Genomic DNA, 15589 nt, shown 5'->3' with positions numbered 1-15589 from the left:
GGGGGGGGGGGGGGGGGAGGGGGTTATGGTGGATTGTTCCGTCGGTCGGTCCGTCGGTCGATCGATCGGTCGTTCACTTTCTGGAAGTTGTTAAAGATAAACCGTGGGTCACATGACGGGGACTTGTGTTAGTCGTTGGCGAAAACGAGGAGAGGCGAAAAGGAACCTTCAAATCGACTAACTGAGACTTGTCGTGCGCTTCGCATATTGCCATATATTCTATTTCGGTCCGGGATGGTTCGCTCAGCCGGCGCCCGCCAGAGCAGTGTGAGGGAGGGTAGGGCAGGGCATATAGCAGCCGTAGAACATTGCGGTGAAACAGATATGGGTCCGTTTGAGCACGGTGAAACAGTGGCGACAAAGCAGCGATTGAAGGTGCGGTGTTGGGGGCAAGTCGATATTGAGTTGAACTGAAAAAGTGTCTAGTCGAAGAGTCCGAATCCCATGTCGTCATCTTCCGACTCGGCTTCTGATTCGGCAGCAGCAGTGGCAGCGGGAGCAGCAGCGGCGGGAGCAGCGACGGCGGCAGTGGGTGCGAAGGCGTCGGGGTTGTCGAGCGCTTTCTTAAGTGCTTCGATCTGAGGGAAGATGAAGTCGGTGGCGATGCCGACTCCGGCGCACTGCCTGAATGCGTTGAGAATGGAGTGGGGTGCAGAGCACTTGGTGGGGTATAGAGCGCCAAGAGAGGTCTGTGCGACGAGATTGATAGCGGTCTTGAGAGCGGTCTCGACGTCTTCCTGAGAGATATCAAGAACACTGGCAGGGTAGGAGGAGCCGTTGTCCCAGACGCTGACGGTCTTGAGGCCATACGAGAAAGGATTGATGCTGAGTTTACTCAGCAGTACAGCTTGGGATGCGGAGACGCGTTCACCGACGCTGACAATGTGCACTTCATTCTGAATTTCAATCTGACCCTTGACAATCTTGGTAGGAATACCCAGTTGCTGGAAGAAGGACGTTTGACCCGGGTCCATACCGGTAGGGCCAGGGGGAATGTACACATCACAGGGGGCCAACGAACCCTGCTTAGCCGGGGCCGGAACGCGGAATTCAAGGATGGTCTTGCGAATGGCAGCCGGTTCCTCATTACAAAAAACCATACCGATGTTGTCCTTCACCAACTCAATAAGCGACTCCAACTCAGGACGCTCCTCTACCATGGCCCGCAGACAGGTCTTAATCATCGTGTTCTTGCCCATCAAAATGGTCGCACGGTCACGCAACGCAAATCTCACATCAGCCATCTGCTTTGAACCAACATTGTCAGCCTCAACAATCATTATCTGACTATGCGACCCAATCAGGTTACGAAGCCTCTCAAAGTACTCCTGCTTCTTAGGATTCTTTGCACCTGACGCTGTAAACGTAGACATCTTCTTGCGGGGACTAATAGACTGTGCAAATTAATCAGTTTAACCGCAAGCCAGCTAAATTTTAATACCACCCCAAAACTCCCATTAGACATAACACATTCCCTGTCAGGCTCCACTACCCTCCACCAGGCCCTGCCCTCCACCAGGCTCCCTGTCAGGCTCACTGACGAACGTGGAAGTGCCCTAGTAAGGGAAACCCTGTACGCAGTACAAGAGGTCCTCTCAAAAAAAAAATAGGACACGCGTGTGGGAGGACACGCGTGTGGGAGGACACGCGTGTGGTAGGACACCTAACTAGCTACCCCATCTTCACAAAGGTCTTGCCTATGATGCCGGCACCTTGTGGATGATGCCGACTGTGTGGCAAGCCGAGTAACTATGCTTCGTATTTTTTTTCGTTGAGTCGTTGGCAGTGTGCGACGCTGAGTTGGCAATGTTTATTATCTTCTAATGGTACAGTTTCTAGGGTCGGATTTAGAGTTGCTTGTCCAGTAATTTTGTGTGTGTGCGAGTGCAGTTCTCCGCGTAGGTCTTGTTCCATCATAGCTCTAAGTTCTTCGTCTTTGAATCCTTTACCGAATAGGTATGCTAGTTTGGTAAATGCTGCTTCAGTAGTGATATCTTTGCCTTCAATGACGCCGAGTTTATGTAGATAATTACCGTTGGCATACGTTTGAAGTGAGCAGGTACCGCTAGGACATTGTGTAAGTGCGACGACGGTAACACCAGAGGTGATAGCGAATAGTATTGCCTTGATAAAGCGTTCGTTGGATGGAGCGGTACCAGTTCCGAATAGTTCTAGAATTATTCCAAATGGGTCGCATTCGGTTACGGCTAATTGTCGAATGATCATAGGATCGAATTGTGGTGTTAATCTTAACACAACTACATTATTAATGAGCATATTAGTAAATGGCGTCATATATTGTTTTGGTTGAGGACGTAAATAATTATGATCCAACGTAATATCAATACCAATCTGACCAAGATGACTACAATTAGGTGTATCAAATGCATCCATTATATTACAATTCATCTTAACAACACGATTGCCTCTTAATATACGAGTTCCAAAACATACCAACACCTCACATGCACCACTGTAACCTGCCACTAATAAACTAACAGCAACATTACGCTTAGCATCCGTGTTAATATGCGATACTGGCAACATAGCACCTGTTACAACAACCGTCTTGCTCAAATTCTCCAACATAAAACTTAAAGCGCAAGCCGTAAATGACAGTGTGTCTGTACCATGCAATACAACAAATCCGTCATACTTATCATAATTCGCACTTATTGTACCCACCAATCGACACCAATGCTCCAATGCTACATCACTGCTGTCTAATAATACCTCCCATTCCACCACATCAAACGATGGCAGTGATGCTCCTTGTAACTCAGGCAAACTACGCAACTGACACTCCAACGGTGTACATGATAAATCAGACATCGTCACACCCTCCTCCGCAGACGGACGCATACAGATCGTACCACCCGTTATTATCACCAACACACGCCTCCGCACCGATAGCGGGCTCTCAACACCCCTCACCGAAGTTGCTGACATTTTTAGTAAACAACAACAACAACATAGAATTCATCCCCCTAACAATAACCCGCCACTCAAAGAATTCACCCTGCTGCCCGATATGTCGCGGTGGATATGTCGCGGTGGATATGTCGCGGTGGCTTATGCGGAGGGGTGGAGGGTGGAGGGTGGAGGGTGGAGGGAGTTGTTGGAGTGTGACGCACACGGGGTGGTGCGGTGTTTTGTCTTCGATTTAAAAAACACCGGCTGGCGGCTCAGCTTTCCGGCTGCTCCGTCTTGCGACACACGCGTGTTTGTTTGTACAAGTTCTGCTGTGCAAGTCATCCGTGTGCGTAGCCTGCACCCCATGCTTCGAGAAGGGCCGCGGCGGCGTTGCGAGGCGCCGAGGTGCCCCGACGCGGCGAACCTTTTTATCTTGCGCCGAACACGTCGCGCCGAGGAGCGCGACCCGGCAGCCAACCGGCAGTACGTGTTGGACCTCGTGACGTTCGCCGTCGAAACCGGGAGATTAACCGAAGCTTGTGCACAGGCTTTACAAGCCATGTTCGCTACGGACGGCAAAGATTCAATCAACCGCACTGAATCCGAAACCGGCGACTGCTCAAGCACCACGGCAGGCTCCTGCAACTCAGGCACCCACGTCCCGGACTCTACCCGGACTCAGCATCACCAACGTCAGTGTGACCAACCTCAGGCGCTAGGGACTGTTGGAGACGCGCTCTGGAACGGCATGGCTGAAGGTGTGCTGCATGCGTCTGCTGGCTCAGAAACCGAGCGAAAGATCAGTGCAAGTAACAGTTTGAGAAGTAGTGGTGTTTTTGCGTCATACCCTGAGCAGGACCTGCTCACGTCAGTTGTCTTGGAACCTGTTGCTGCGCAAGTCGCCTCGGAAGTTGACGTAGAGACCGGTAAGAGGGAGCAAAGCACCCCACTGGCCCCCGGCCAAACGGGCAGCGCAGTGCCCGCTACCAGCGCCTTGACCGCCACCAGCGCCTTGCCCGCTACCAGCGCCTTGCCCGCTACCAGTGCATTGCCTTCGTTGTGGGCACTGTCTTCCTCCTTAGTCCCCAGGAATTCAGGCACCGACTCCAATGGCTACGACCCCAGAGGTTACGAGCAAAGTGTGCGGCAATCTAGTGTTGAGTTGGAAGCGTATTTACGCTGTGGTGTACTGTCTTCGAGCTCCCCTTGCCCCGTGACTTCCGACTGGGTGTTGCCTCCCAGTTTGGCTGGTCCCGGTTCTGGTAACCGCTCCGTCCCCGGTTCGATTCCCAGCTTTGCTTCCAGCTCGATCCTAGCGCCGGGCACGGTACCGGAGGAGGCGGTGGTTCGCGATGTGCGGTTCCGGAAACGGTACGGTGGACTACGTGTGACCGGGCAACAGCCGCTGGACCGCGTAGGCCCCCCGCGCGCCGGAGCAATTGCGTGCGGGACGGTCAGCGCGGTATCGGGAATTCCTCTCGTGACGGCGCAGGGTCGACCGCGCGATGTGAACCGTCGTGGCGTACTCGAGGATCTCCTCATGGCTCACGAAATCGCCGTCCTCCGAACGCCACCGCCGCTCCGTGCTGCGGAGGTTGCGCGCAAAGCTCAATTCGTCCGTCGCCTCGTCTACGCCAGTCCGGAGGGGCTGTCAAGGCAAGGGCGCGGAGCGACCCAATCAGGGCAAAGACACGACTTGACCGAGCAAGGCCAGGGTCTGAGTGAGCAAGGTCACGGTCTGAGCGAGCAATGGCACGGCCTCAGCGAGCAGGGGCACGGTCTGAGCGAGCAAGGTCACGGTCTGAGTGAGCAGGAAAGGAACGGCAGTCTGGGACGGTCCCCAGGTGGCCGTGTCGAAGCGGCGTCGCCTCCTTCCTCCAGTCGTCGCGAGCTCTACAGACGCCTCGTGCGCGCTCTCGACCAACGCGCACCGCCAGAGCAGAGGCTGCTGCCCCCAAGCAACAGTCCGGCGGCGTCGAAGCCGACGGGGCCCGGACCCAAGCAAGGTCCGCCTAGTGCGGTCCGCAAGGCCCGGCCGAAACTGAGTCAGAAGTTGGGCGGGGACCTACGTCGAGCGACCCTGGCCTCGACTGTGGCGGCCGCAGGCGACGGCTGTCCGGCTCTCGGCGGTCCGGTACGTAGCGGTCCCGTAACAGGCGGCGGTCCCGTAACAGGCGGCGGTCCCGCAACAAGCGGCGGTCTCGTAACAGGCGGCGGTTTAGGATGTTTTGGTTTCCGTTCGCCCATAAGTACTGCCGTAGAAAAGACGAGGCTGCGGAGGCTAGCCAATCGTTGCTACCGCCAGCCGGGGTCCGCCTGTGCGACCCAGGACCAGTCGTCGTTGGCTACTTTGCCCGCCATTTGGGCTACGGGACAGCATGGGGCTGGATCCAGACTCTTTCAACGAGAAAGCAAGCTGAGCGACTACTTTGTGTAGGTACCGACCAACCCACTACCTCAACGATCGCCCCAACCGTCACCGGGCCGGAGCGACGACCTGCGTGGAAGGACGACCTGCCCGAGCGACTACCTGAACCCGAACCCAGCGACTACTTAGACTGAACCACCACCACCTAGACCCAAGTCGCCCAAGGCCACGAGCTGTGGGAGCCGAACGGAGTTGTCAATCGTCTCGGGCAGCACGAGCCAGGCACTTTCGTCACGATTGCGACTACGGCTGCTGAAGCAAGACTGCTTCAGCCCGGCTATCAACTCCCGCCCGCTCTCAGTGGACCCAGGAGTGCTTAGCTACGACCGAGGAGTGCTTGGCTACGACCGAGGAGCGTTTAGCTACGACCGAGAAGTGCTTAGCTACGACCGAGGAGTGTGAGTGGTAAGGGTGCTGTTTGACTATTTACTGCGCACGTCCCGGGCAAGGACCCCGGCTGCGATCCCCTTGGGTTTTCGCGGTCTTGGATGGAGTCTTGGGCTGCTTGTATCACCACCCCTTTTGGATACCTATGTGGTTAAGCATTGGCCTGCCTGTCAAACATTCGCTACGGGTCAAACATGGCTACGGGTCAAACATTCGCTACGGGTCGAGCATGGCTACGGGTCGAGCACCGACTCGTCTCGTCAGTCTCCCAGTGTAGCGCCGGCTCCTTGGAAGAGCGAGACGGGCGGCGGAGCGCGCTTCACGCGTTGCTGGTACCGCTCGTTGTAGCGTCGCACGCCGCCTGGAATGGCCTCGAGCCACGGCTCCAAACAGTCCGTTCCGGGGCCATCCGTCGTCGCCTGCACAATATAAACTTTGTAAACCTTCGTGCGTGTCAGCTTCTTTTGAATTCGAAGGGTTATCTATCATCAGGGCAAACAGGCGCGTGCGAAAGAACACAGGACGCACGAGTGTTCCCCCTGCCTGACCTTTCCCCCTTCCTCCTCCTCCCCGGGTTCCTCCTCCTCCCCGGGTTCCTCCTCCTCCCCGGGTTCCTCCTCCTCCCCGGGTTCCTCCTCCTCCCCGGGTGTTGGGCAGGGATATTGGGGTGTTAGGTTAGTGTCGGGGGTGGTGTTGGTGACGTACGTTGTGTTGTTCGACGGCTTGCCCATCTACCCTCCAGCCGCCACCTTTGAATGGGTGGAATTCGTCTTCTTCATCTTCTTCTGCTTCCTCCTCTTGGGGTGGTGTCTGTGGTTTTGGTTTTGGTTCTACATAATCTTTGGGAGCTTCGAAGTCGACTTCAATATCTGTTTCGATAACGCTGATTGCAGGTGCAGGTTTAGTATCAAGTATGTCAACGGCATAGTCTACATCATCATGTCGTATTTGTATACGATCGCCAATTGACACGCAAGCATAATGACTAAGCGAATTCTCAAGAACAGCGCGATGATTGGTAAGATTAAGGAAGTCAGAAGTAACAGGTTGGATTTTAACGAAATTACCCTTAGGTAGTGACACATTAGTCACACGCAATAAATCACCATCATCCAATTGCAAATTCCTCATCATCCATGGCGGTAAATAACAATTATTCTCCTCAGCACTGAACTCTAACACCCCACAATGTGTGTTCTTGTTTTTATCAGTGTTCGATAACTCAAATAACATTGGCCACACAACTTCCTGAGTTGCCAGTGCGCTTAAAGCAGATGATGGTAATAATATCTTGTTCCCTACATCCAGGTCACGACGAGCACAACGTACTGAACTATATGCCTCGTAATAACGCTGGAACAAAACACCCCCGGCATTTCCACTAAACGGAGGTGGCGGACCATTGCCACCAAACGGACCACCACCACCACCAAACGGACCACCACCACCACCAAACGGACCACCACCACCACCAAACGGACCATTGCCAGATAAGAAGCTTTGCGACAGCATGTTCCACTACACATATTTGCCGCATGTGATGTGTTTGCCACACGCGATGTGTTTGCCACACGCGATGTGTTTGCCACACGCGATGTGTCCACAACCGGTAGCTAGCTGCGCCACTCCCCTCCTGTATAGCCCCTCCTGTATAGCCCCTCGGGCATAACCCCCTCTTAGCATAACCTCAGTGGCGTCTTACCATGTTGTTTGAACGGACCTGGTGAAGTAAAAAAACCTGGCGGCCGCGTCGTGTTGGCTAGCTGGTCAATCAATATGGTTAAATGCGTTGCTCTGTGGCATTAGTTATGATGTAAGGTAGCTGTCATGACATAGTTGGCGCCAACTATGTGTCGAAATTGTGTGTGGTGCAGTAAGCGCACGTGCGTGTCAATCATTGCGGGATTTGAGGGGTTTTTTTTTTCCGCTCGCGTGTGTATATAATGACGACGATTGCTCCAATTGATTTGGAGAGTGAGCGAGAGTGTGTCGCGCTGATTGACTTGGAGAATATCCGGATAAGTTGGGACCGCGAGTATACGGCAGCTTTTCAGTACACTGATTTGTGCCTTTTATGCAGTCTGGTAGAACAGCTGATGTCTACGAGGATATCTCATATCGTAGTCTTCGCAACTGATCCCGTCGCGTACAGGAGACATCTGATTAAGCTGCAGATTTCTAAGCACCACACTACCCGTCCCTCTGAAATCACCGACCTTCAAGCAGACAATTATTGGCTCTCTATTCTGCCCCAGGAACTCGCCGCAACAAACGGTGATCCGATGGCACCCGCCCAAATTCTCAGCCGCGAAATCGCCTCATTTAACTTTCTAATTAACGCACTACGTTCAGACATGCAACACTGCTCAGAATCTGCAAACAAACGTTCGAAACACATTATAGCTCGAAATCGACGACAACGCCTCCTTGAGGCCGCACAACAAGTACTTGCCTCTGGTGAGGTTGAGGCCCTCACCGATGATGATGATGATGATGATGATGAAGAAGATGAACGACCCGCAGATGAACGACCCGCGTCACATGAGCTACAGAATCTTGACGGAAACGAAATCGACGCCAGCGACGACGATCTCCAAGTCATACACGTCAAACAACACCAGGACGAAGACTGTCAAATCGTACAACCACCTAAGGTAAGTGAACCCAGCCACACACACTACCCAACCCAATCCAAGCCCAACCCAATGGAAGCATCACAACACAGTGGAGACTACACAGTGGAGACTACACAATCCAATGGGGAGTGCAGCCGCGAGAACGGCGCAACCGACTAGCTTAACCGAACCGCGGCGGTAACCGAACCGCGGCGGTAACCAAACCGCGGCCGTTACCAAACGGCTATCACCTAATGGTGGTGGGGAGCCTAATAGCGGTGGCCGACTGGTGCTGACCTAGTGGCGGTAAACAACCGGACGAAAGTGCTTTCGAAGCGACCGCTTGGGCAGCCCTCGCCGTCTGGAGGAATAGCTGTTGCCCGACTGCTTTTCCTCGCCGAAGAAGTAACCGCCTGTCCCCCGAATAATCAACTGCAATCCCACGAACCAGCCAGGCCGTTGGAAAGCACCGCCATTAGCTCGCTCGGGTTGATTATCCGAGCATCGTTGTTGACATTCTCGGTTTTCTGTGGACTCGGTCTTGGCACTCCAGATTTGATTGTTGGTCGGCTATGTGGCTTCAAGGACGCCGGGTTCCAAGGACCGGCCGCCTTCCGGCTCCACGGTCTCTTCCAAGGGTCGGTATCCCTCGGGGCAACCAGGTGGGGGATTCTGAGCCATGGCAAGCGTGTGTTCGACAGGCGATGCTAAGGATGAAAAACTAGAGTGGAGTGAAAGGGGTTGATGGGATAGGTTGATTGTCGTTGCGCTCAGAGGCATGCGCTCAGAGGCAAGCGCTCAGAGGCATGCGCTCCAGCTGGGTGCTATGTCTCCAGCTCGGCTCATGCTCCACCCCGGCGTTCCAGCTCCACCCCGGCGTTCCAGCTCCACCCCGGCGTTCAAGCTCATGGCTCACTGGTTACATGGCTCACCGGTTACATGGCTCACCGGTTACATGGTTCAGTGATTACATGGTTCACTGGTTGCGTGTGTTGAAGGTTTTGATAGGTGACATCTCTATTGCAGAGTTCCAATGTGAATAACTACTCAGTACCGAATCGTCTACGATCATTACGTGCTGGCGGTCGTGATGTATCTTTACGATTATATGAATACAAGATGCAGAAGGGACGTACTATTCAAAGAGGTTGTGACGTGGCTTTGGGTTCGGAAGTAACAAAGGCTTGTTTTAATCCGCGTGTGGAAACAATCTGTTTGTTCTCTGCTGATAGTGACTTCCGTGGTTTGATGGAAGAGAACATGCGTGCTGAGAATGTGGGTGGTGTCTACAAATTCGCCAAGCATTCTTGGGTAGTCGGATTTACTCGTGCCTTTGGACCCATTCCCGGAATGCGCAGAAGTCCCCTTGCTAAACATGAACCGCCATTAGCAGCAGTTCTTGATGCCGCCAAATTAAAGTATGTACCTATCGATGTCGCCTTCCCTCAACTCGCCTCTCAAGCTGTCAAGCAACCAGAACGTGCTGTCACTCGAACAGGACGAACCAAAGACGGTAATGGTAATATCACCACTGGTAATATCGCCGCCACTGGTAATATCGCCGCCACTGGTAATATCGCCGCCACTGGTAATATCACCACTGGTAATATCACCACTGGTAATATCACCACCGGTAATATCACTGGTAATGCCACTAACAATGCCGTCGGACACGGGCTTGGACTCGGGCCAGGGGGACACGGGTTGGGAGGACTCGCTCTACCCGGTTCCAATACCGACGCCACAGGAACGCGCCGTAGAAGGCACTCTTTCAATGGCCCCCGCGGCCGCAAGCAGTCGCTCTCTGCACCACCCGCTGCTCTTAGTCAACCCTCCCACGCAGCACAGGCACTACCCGGATTCATTAGAGGCCCTGGTCAGGCAGCCGGTCATTTCGCCTCGACGGTGCCGCAGACCGGTCCTCCACAGGCGACCGGAACAACGTACGAGGACCCTGCTTACACCGGATCTGCCCTTGCAGGGCAGGGGTACCCGGGCTCGGACTACCCGGGCTCGGACTACCCTGGCCCTGGCTCGTACATTAAGCCACAGTACGCGGAGCCAGGATACTTGGGACTAGGGCATATAAAACCGGAGTATAATGAGCCGGAGTATCCCACGGCAGAAGCATATGGCCCTGTAAAGCCAAACCGGGGGACTCGGGACCAACGATTGCCGTATTCGCGTAAGCTCCCAGCCACCGCCGATTTGGATCTCGAATTGGTGAACCTTCTCAACGAGTCTGTGGGAGCGGGCAGCAGCGAACCGGATCTTTCGCACCATCAAGGATACCCGAATCAATCGTCTTCCGGTGCCGGCCTACAGGACCGGGGAGGCCTACAGGACCGGGGAGGCCTACAAGACCGGGGAGGCCTACAAGGCCGGGGAGGCCTACAAGGCCGGGGAGGCCTACAAGGCCGGGGAGGCCAACAAAGCCGGGGCGGCCAACAAAGCCGGGGCGGCCAACAAAGCCGGGGAGGCGCCGATGCTCCTTTCCCCTGGGCGGAGAAGACGACGTGGAGTCCGAACTCAAACTGCCACTGGCTGACTGACGCTCAAAAACAAGCCGGTACCCACAGTCACTGGACCGGCTATAATGACAGCGATCAATGGAATGCCCAAAATGAGTCCATGAGTCAGAAGCAGCCTGAACGAGTTCGGGGCATCCCCAATTTACGGAATAATATCTTCCTCTCATTCTCTCCTCAGTAGAACTGAGCTCAGACAGGTGCTATAAATTCTTTACGGACGAAGTCCCTATAGGCTGGGCATCTCTGCAGGCGACCCGGCCCTGCCTCCAGTGTAGGCTTACGGCCTCCAGTGTAGGCCGTCCTGCGGTAGAGGACTGTGATTGAGCGACAGTTGCTGGGCGTCGGCAATGCGTTTGCTCCTCGGAGCACGTGCCGCATGCAACAGTGCAGTTTTGGTGCTGAGTATGACGACTGTCGCCGGTTCTACAATGACGTTGAGACCCGGCGCAGGCGGTAAGCCCGGCGCAGGTGGCAAGTCCGGCGCAGGTGGCAAGTCCGGCGCAGGTGGCAAGTCCGGCGCAGGTGGCAAGTCCGGCGCAGGTGGCAAGTCCGGCGCAGCTGGTAAGCTTGGCGCAGTTGGTAAACCCGGTTCAAGTGGCAAACCCAGCGTAGCTGGTAAGCCCAACGCAGCTGGTAAGCCCGACGGTGGAGTGCAGACCGCCACGGGTCAGGCGGCGAAGGCTCCAGAGTCCGCTACGAAGCAGGTAGAGGAGTCTTTGTATCCGGCAGCGTTTGACTGGTCCAGTTACAAGTCCGTCACGCCGAGAGTGGGTTCATGTACCACATGGCTGTCCAAGAGAGAGTCGTTCGAGAAGCAGTGGTATTTTCCCCACCACCTGGGGTTCCCGCTCACGATAGACATCCACGCCGGCGTCTACAAACCTTATCGTACCACCGTGGACGAATCCATCTTGTTCGAGCGACCGGCCATTTCCTCCACAATCCACGCCATACACGACCTGTACGGGTCCTTACTCAGAGCAGTGTATCCCGGAGCCGAAGCCAGCCTTGGTCTGAACCGTAAAGGGGACGCGGTCGACTCAGTTCCCGGCGGCGGTGTTGATTCCAGAACGGGGAACGCAGACGGCAAAGTCGGTCGTGGTAAGCCTGGTGAAGGCAAGCCTGGTGAAGGCAAGCCTGATGAAGGCAAGCCTGATCAGGGTAGGCCTGATCAGGATAAGCCCAACTGTGCTACGGGCGGTGGTGGGATGCGCGGCGACGACCGGACGGTTGACAAGAAAGGCGGGTCTAGGAAAGGCTTGGTCTCACAGGGAAGATCTACACGACTGCCCGGCGAAGCAAGCAAGGTGTCCTCGAAACCAACATTTACTAAAGAAGGAAAGGTGACTACGGCTACCGTTAGTCCGGATTCAACCAAGTCGTCTACGGCTTCCACTACGCCGAGCAAACCTTCTTCGCTTAAGGACAGGATGGCTGCTTTCAGCAAGGGAAATCACACCTCCACCACTTCAAGCCACAAAGGGATGAAAAAGTGAATGCACCGAAACCGGTATGGTCGAAACAACCGGTATGGTCGAAACAACCGGTATGGTGGAAGCAGTTTAGGGTACCTCTCCAGGGGGAACCAATCGAAGGGAGAAACGAACGAACACAGTGAAGAAAAATCAAACTGGTGTAAAAACTGCCTTTTCGGAGACCCTTTCAAATCCCGGAAGCTAGCTCTTTTCCCAAGCTCGTTTTGGGCATCTCTCAAGGCCTGTGCATGCATGCGGTCGGTCTGCGAGTCCGGGATGACCGTACTTGAGTTATGATGCTATCCAGCGATACGTTACAGGCCGAATTGGACCACAGTTTCGTCGTCTTTCCCACCAGTACTCAATGTTTGGATCAAACTCATCACGCAACTGGATTGTTTTCAGGATCTGAAGACACGTACGTTGCTTTTATTATATAATAAGATAGCACACAGTTTAGGAAGGGTGCACAAGACACAGTTTAGGAAGGGTGAGTGAGGGGGAGGGGGGCATACTTCTTCCCATCGTTGCGGAGAAGGTTTAACTGCATATACAATTTTTCCCGCCTTTACGATAAGACCACCAGAGTTAGTTGCTGATGCGGAGATGGTGTTAATGTCTTTGGCGGTGTTCCAGAGTTTGGTTTGGTCCCTGCCTGTTGCTGATTGCATGGGTTGTTGTGGCAGGACTGAACTGACAGCTAGTGTGGAGCTCGTTGCGGGTGCTGACCTCAGAAGGTCATCATGGTCGACTATGTGTGTCGTATTGTCGGTAATCATAGAGTCCAGGGTGGTGTGATCCTTCATATCAGAATCGATATCAGGATCGTTGTCTTGAGTGGTGGAGACCGGGTTGTCGTTGGAGATTCTGTTTGGCCCTGTAGTAATCTTTGTGCCAAAACTACCCTGTAATAGAGACCGTAGAGAAAAGCTGTCTTCGCTGTCAGTGCTGCCGAATCCTGAAGGCGTTCTGGTCTTGCCACATTTGTTTCCTCTTCCCAATTTCTCCGGAAAGGATGCACCTACGACTCCTCGAAAAAACAAATCCCGGCAGTTCAAACTGTGTCCTCTGCGACGATTCACACTGCAGTTACCACAACCACCCACAGACGCCGGACTGCCGCTCGAAGTTGACCCTCCACTAGTGGTCGACCCTCCACTAGTGGTCGACCCTCCGCTGTTGTTGGCCATATCTTGACGAAGCAACTCACTTATGCTTTCAGAACCAGCACCACTCGTGCGACCCCGTCCTCGAAACGGTGGATGTATCGTGTAGCTTAATCCATTAAAACTCCCTCTCAACTTCCTCCCCATATATGTGCACCTAATCAATGCACCTGTCCGCACCCCCCCCCGGTGCCACTTGTGCGACTGCCATAGGGTGCTACGAGATTGCGGCCGTCACAGGATGCGGCCGTCACAGGATGCGGCCGTCACAGGATGCGGCCGTCACAGGATGCGGCCGTCACCATCAAGTCGTCGCCCTGTAGCGTATGTTTACCGCAAGCGTATCGTTAGTGGCAGAGTTACGGAGGGTTCAGGTACTGATTTTCGGATGGAGGAGTGTTTCCGTTGCCGGAGAGTGAATAAGTCGTCGGGCAGTTTACTTGTCGGTTTGTCGGCGGCGTTGTTTGTGGCGCCTAGGAGTGCGACGATTGAGTCGCTGCGAAGTCTTTTTGTGTTTTGTGTCGAGGCCGCGGACGAGGCGTGATTCGAACAGGCGACCTGTCGGTTCCGTTTCGTTGCGGACGGTGGTGCCGACGCGAGGTTGCGTAAAGGCGTCGCCCCCATGGGGCCCAATGTCGGCTCACGACCGGAGTCATCCGTGGCTGAATCTTCGACAACTAGAACGTCTTCGGCTCCTCGAAAATCTTCGACGGGAAAGATGTCTACGCCGCACGGTCGGTCGCCACTACCGGTACCCACGTGGTTCTTGTTGCCAAGACTTGGTCTGCCGCCGGTTCCATCTCGGCAGGGCGAATCGAGTGGCGGTAGCCAGTCCTGGAAGATGGAAAGACCTTGCTCCTGTGAATAGAAGCGGTGCAGTTCGTGGATGAGTTCGCGATTGCGACTGACAATGTGCTTGAGAGTTGCCGCGGTCTGTTTGCAGCGACCAGCTTTGAAATTGAGCATACGTACAAGACCCAAAATCGCAGCTTCCATTGCGTTACTTTCAGAACGGAAGCACTCTCCCGGCGTGGCCAACAGCCCAACAAACACCTCTATTGCCAGACTACCATGACCTGCTGGATTCTCCACCTCCACCTGTCTCACAAATTTCACTGCCTGAGATAGAAAACCTGAGGCAGACACACCCAATCGTAACGCCTTCGCTCTCCGATAGTAAAATGCCGCCATCCGTGCCAACCGTGTCGTAAACGACCGCTCCGTCCCCGCCACCGGATCACCGATTACTCGACTTGATATTAGCGGGTTGCCCGATGACAATCGGCTTTCGAAACGGTCACACCCGGAGGACGAACGGGCAGCCGACGCCAACTCGTGGTCGGCCTCCTCGTCCACCACGCGTGGCCCACGGGCCAAGCCATCCGGAGTGGAGGCCAAGTCCTCTTGTACATCCGGAACACAGACATCGTCTATCACAGACTCCCCGTCGCTACTTAGGTCCTCTGCCAAAGCCGCAGCCGTCCGGGAAGGATACGCCTGCACTGCGTCCCGCAACAACGACAGGATCAATGCCTTCGTATTCAAGACCTGCTTCAACCGTTCCGACGTCCTCTGCGAATGCTCTTCTGCCCACCCTTCCGAAGCAGCAAACAGCACCTCGTCGCCCTCGGGCAAGTCAGTCCGGTTATTAACGCCAATAGAGTCATGGATGCCAATAGAGCCATGGATGCCAATAGAGTCGTGTAGGATCAATTTGAGAATTTTCCTCAAGTGCCCGTCCTCGAAACACACGTGTGCGAAGTTGGAACCGACCATCAAAATGCGGATGGTTTCGCACACGTAATTTACCGTCCCCACATTCTTGGCAGATAGCAAATTGGACACAACCTGCCAAACAAAGTCGGTGGTCTGCGCCTTGTTGACAATGCTTCCCATCGCTTCCGAATCAATGGCAGTTAAAACGTACAGCAATTCTGCAGATGATCCGCAATCCTGGATCGCGACTAAGCGCCAGAGTAACTCAACGAAATCAGTATCATATAACGGCCGGTACATCGTCTTCAACTCTAGTAAATAAAACTCAATATCAAAAGCAATCACGAAGGGGGGATCG

At 54.4% G+C, this 15589-nt stretch overlaps 8 protein-coding genes across 8 annotated transcripts; 4 read left to right on the top strand and 4 right to left on the bottom strand.

Annotated features, from left to right (window-relative positions):
* Nucleotides 1-422: 422 nt before the first annotated feature.
* GNI_131920 (60S acidic ribosomal protein P0) lies at nt 423-1373 on the bottom strand (the record flags this gene model as incomplete). The annotated part of the gene is made up of 1 exon (XM_011133894.1): nt 423-1373. The coding sequence occupies one exon, from the start codon at nt 1371-1373 to the stop codon at nt 423-425; it is 951 nt and encodes a 316-aa protein (XP_011132196.1).
* A 376-nt stretch (nt 1374-1749) lies between these two features.
* Nucleotides 1750-2949, bottom strand: GNI_131910 (L-asparaginase type I; the record flags this gene model as incomplete). The annotated part of the gene is made up of 1 exon (XM_011133893.1): nt 1750-2949. One exon carries the CDS (start codon nt 2947-2949, stop codon nt 1750-1752), a length of 1200 nt encoding a protein of 399 aa, XP_011132195.1.
* A 523-nt stretch (nt 2950-3472) lies between these two features.
* GNI_131900 (hypothetical protein) lies at nt 3473-5475 on the top strand (the record flags this gene model as incomplete). Its single annotated transcript, XM_011133892.1, has 2 exons — nt 3473-5047; nt 5164-5475. 2 exons carry the CDS (start codon nt 3473-3475, stop codon nt 5473-5475), a joined length of 1887 nt encoding a protein of 628 aa, XP_011132194.1.
* Nucleotides 5476-6403: 928 nt separating this feature from the next.
* GNI_131890 (ubiquitin fusion degradation protein 1) lies at nt 6404-7240 on the bottom strand (the record flags this gene model as incomplete). The annotated part of the gene is made up of 1 exon (XM_011133891.1): nt 6404-7240. One exon carries the CDS (start codon nt 7238-7240, stop codon nt 6404-6406), a length of 837 nt encoding a protein of 278 aa, XP_011132193.1.
* A 431-nt stretch (nt 7241-7671) lies between these two features.
* Nucleotides 7672-8523, top strand: GNI_131880 (hypothetical protein; the record flags this gene model as incomplete). The annotated part of the gene is made up of 1 exon (XM_011133890.1): nt 7672-8523. The coding sequence occupies one exon, from the start codon at nt 7672-7674 to the stop codon at nt 8521-8523; it is 852 nt and encodes a 283-aa protein (XP_011132192.1).
* A 939-nt stretch (nt 8524-9462) lies between these two features.
* On the top strand, nt 9463-11055 carry GNI_131870 (hypothetical protein; the record flags this gene model as incomplete). Its single annotated transcript, XM_011133889.1, has 1 exon — nt 9463-11055. The coding sequence occupies one exon, from the start codon at nt 9463-9465 to the stop codon at nt 11053-11055; it is 1593 nt and encodes a 530-aa protein (XP_011132191.1).
* A 247-nt stretch (nt 11056-11302) lies between these two features.
* On the top strand, nt 11303-12370 carry GNI_131860 (hypothetical protein; the record flags this gene model as incomplete). The annotated part of the gene is made up of 1 exon (XM_011133888.1): nt 11303-12370. One exon carries the CDS (start codon nt 11303-11305, stop codon nt 12368-12370), a length of 1068 nt encoding a protein of 355 aa, XP_011132190.1.
* A 1475-nt stretch (nt 12371-13845) lies between these two features.
* GNI_131850 (hypothetical protein) lies at nt 13846-15531 on the bottom strand (the record flags this gene model as incomplete). Its single annotated transcript, XM_011133887.1, has 1 exon — nt 13846-15531. One exon carries the CDS (start codon nt 15529-15531, stop codon nt 13846-13848), a length of 1686 nt encoding a protein of 561 aa, XP_011132189.1.
* Nucleotides 15532-15589: the final 58 nt, after the last annotated feature.

Source organism: Gregarina niphandrodes (genome assembly GCF_000223845.1).
Source record: "Gregarina niphandrodes unplaced genomic scaffold scaffold00033, whole genome shotgun sequence".
NCBI classification, from domain to species: domain Eukaryota; phylum Apicomplexa; class Conoidasida; order Eugregarinorida; family Gregarinidae; genus Gregarina; species Gregarina niphandrodes.
Note: the sequence above shows the minus strand (reverse complement) of the source record. Positions and strands in the feature narration are given on the sequence as shown.